At 39.9% G+C, this 2690-nt stretch overlaps 1 protein-coding gene across 1 annotated transcript; it reads right to left on the bottom strand.

The window, feature by feature from the left end:
* Positions 1 to 1006: 1006 nt before the first annotated feature.
* Positions 1007 to 2066, bottom strand: LOC140038920 (protein LIGHT-DEPENDENT SHORT HYPOCOTYLS 4-like). Its single transcript, XM_072084525.1, has one exon. The coding sequence runs from the start codon at positions 1914 to 1916 to the stop codon at positions 1311 to 1313; it is 606 nt and encodes a 201-aa protein (XP_071940626.1). The 5' UTR covers positions 1917 to 2066; the 3' UTR covers positions 1007 to 1310.
* Positions 2067 to 2690: the final 624 nt, after the last annotated feature.

Here is a 2690-nt window from a genome sequence, read left to right as displayed (position 1 = left end):
TTTCACTAGTTTTGAGCTATTGGCAACATTTGATTTCTTGCATGTCAGCACAGCATGATCACTGTGGCCTAGATTTACATTTTGTCTTATTTCTAAAATTGGCTGAAGTTGAATACAAGAACCCACTATCTATAAAAAAAACCCAACTAAAATTCACTGTTACAAGAGTTCATGTGATGTACTTGACTAATTTAATGTTATCTCCCATTTGGGGAACATTTCAGACTGACATGACACAAACAGTGAGATGTGTGATGGATTTCCACCTATTTAATTAGGCCACACACCAAGTTTCCTTAGTCCTTGAGGATGTCGAAGTAAAAATTGTGTGCATAGATCAAAATGGTCAAAGAGGAAAATGCTCTTAGCATCTCATTATCCCCAATAAAACCAAATGTTCAATTTGCAATTTCTAGTGCCATACAACAAGCAACAATATAATATATTTTGTCAACCTCAGGCAAATTGTTATAATATGGGCCGAAAAATTTTCAGTAGTTGAGTATTTGCATTGTTCAAAAATATTGAAAATCAGACCACATCTGAGTTTTCTGTTTAATTTCCAGAGAGTCTACACAGCAAAGCAAAGCACAAGTATGCAAAAGAGGAAAAATGAGATAAAAAAAGCCCACTCCTATTTGTGCTACCAAAGACAGACTAGTGCTAGACAAAGCTGACATGTGATCTTTGCAAAGTCATACATCCTTTCCCTATAGTATCTGGTTGATTTGCCAATTCCCATACGCCAAAGAAACAAAAGCATAACATATCTGGAAAAAAGACATTGAACCTGATATGCAAATACAGCACTTGCAATAAATGGTTCTTCAGACAAATACCAACCACCATATTTTTTGCACAATCAAACTCTTGTAGTAGATCTAACAACACAAGTAACTGCAAGTAGCGAGCATATATTCTATCAGTTCTACTCACATCTGCTTTAACTGATCCACTCCATTGATCGATGCATGATAACGATCTTAACCATAATAGACCATTTCAGTTACCACTAAAAGTATCACTTTGCAGTAGTCTGAATCATAAATAAGCAGTATCCAGCAGCACAGACTCCAACTTTTGCAATACTAAAGCATTGTTTCTGCAGATTGAAACCAGTTGGTGGGGCTGGGGGACTCAGATACGGAAAGAGGGAGCATTGAAGTAGTAGAAGTACTTAGGAACTTGACAATAATAATAGTACTAAGAATTACTTGAAGGTGAGATTTTTGATCATCAAAATCTCGTGCATGTTTTGAACATCTTGCAAAGACTGCAAGCCAGCTAGCTAGCTGGCAAGCCATTCTCTATCAGCTTGAGCTTGGTGGTGGCAATGCTTGCTGCTGTTGCTGCTGCGGGCGCTTTCTCTTCTTCTTCTCGTAGCTGATCCCCCTCGCTTTCGCCTGCGAATCACGAACTTCACGTAAATATAGCCTAACAGCTCGAGCCCCAAAAGGGTTCGTCTCAGGCTTGCCTCCATTCTCCTCATAAGCAGCTCGCAGACGTCCAATGAGAGCATCAAGGCTTCCCCAAGCTTGCCTTAGAGGACAAGGGCATGGAGATGGGGGGTTTGGATGCCCGAAAAACGGGCAAAGTTGAGTGTGAACTTTGGTTTTCCCAAATTGGTCCAAGTATCTGAGGAACTCAAGAACGTGAGCGCCACTGCAGCGAGAGAGGGAGAGGGGAGGCCTGTGATTCTTGAGATACTGGCCAAAAGTGTTCCAATCTCGACGCTTTTGGTTCTCGTATCGGCTTAGAGTTGTTGGAGATGCAGCTGAAGATGATGCTGGTGTTGGTGAAGCTATCATCATCATAGTGCTGGTGTTATTGGTGGAGGGGCTGCTTATTGTCATACTAGTCAGGCTTGTGCTGTCTGCAGCTCCATGTATTGAATCCACTTCTTGAGTTGAATCCATGTTTTAGGGTATCAAGGAAAGGTATAGTTCAGATTTGAGTGAAAAAAAAAAAGTTAATCTGAGCTGAGATGAGTAAAGGGTTTTCTGATCATGAATGAATTCTACTTGATTTCCATGTTGGCCATGAAGGGCTTGGACAGAAGGGAGTACTGAAGTCGAAGAAGGTGATTTGATGATAGTGGGATGATGAAATTTGAGCGATGGAGAGAGAGAGAGAAGGGAAGAAAGACACTTACTTAGTAGGGAGGGGCAAATCTTTCTTTTTAGATTTGCTTCTTTTGAAGCTTTGTTTGATCAATCCTAGAAAACTTGAAAGGTTTTTATGATGCTTGGTTGGCTTTTATGGCTTTGTTTTCTGAAAACGTTGGAAGAGATTGGCTGATATTTTTCCTAGAAAAGGGGGAGCAACTGTAGTTCTCTTCATCTGTGTCTGTGGATGTGCTCAGAGAGAGAGAGAGAGAGAGACAGTACTGAGAGAGAAGAAAGAAAGAGTAGTGAATAAATGGTAAATGGTAAGTCTGAAGGGACCAGGTTAGGGCTTTTGTGGAAATAGAAAGAGGTTGACAGTAAGGTGGAAGTGATAGATTGAGACAGGAAAAAGATATAGAGTTAAAAATTTGAGGGAATAACATGATTTTGTTTCTTCGCCAATCAACCTTTTGCATTGATTGACAATTCCTTTACTGAAATGACCAAAATGTCCTCAATTATTTAACATTTACACCACTGCTCTGATTTGCTTTTCTAGTTTATACAATCTTAAAGAGTAAGCAG

This window comes from Coffea arabica, chromosome 3e (genome assembly GCF_036785885.1).
Source record: "Coffea arabica cultivar ET-39 chromosome 3e, Coffea Arabica ET-39 HiFi, whole genome shotgun sequence".
In the NCBI taxonomy this organism is placed as follows: Eukaryota; Viridiplantae; Streptophyta; class Magnoliopsida; order Gentianales; family Rubiaceae; genus Coffea; species Coffea arabica.
This window is presented reverse-complemented; position numbering and strand designations above follow the sequence as displayed.

What these genes read in the sequence shown, in the direction of transcription:
- LOC140038920 (XM_072084525.1), bottom strand. Translation starts at nt 1,916, where the DNA reads ATGGATTCAACTCAAGAAGTGGATTCAATACATGGAGCTGCAGACAGC.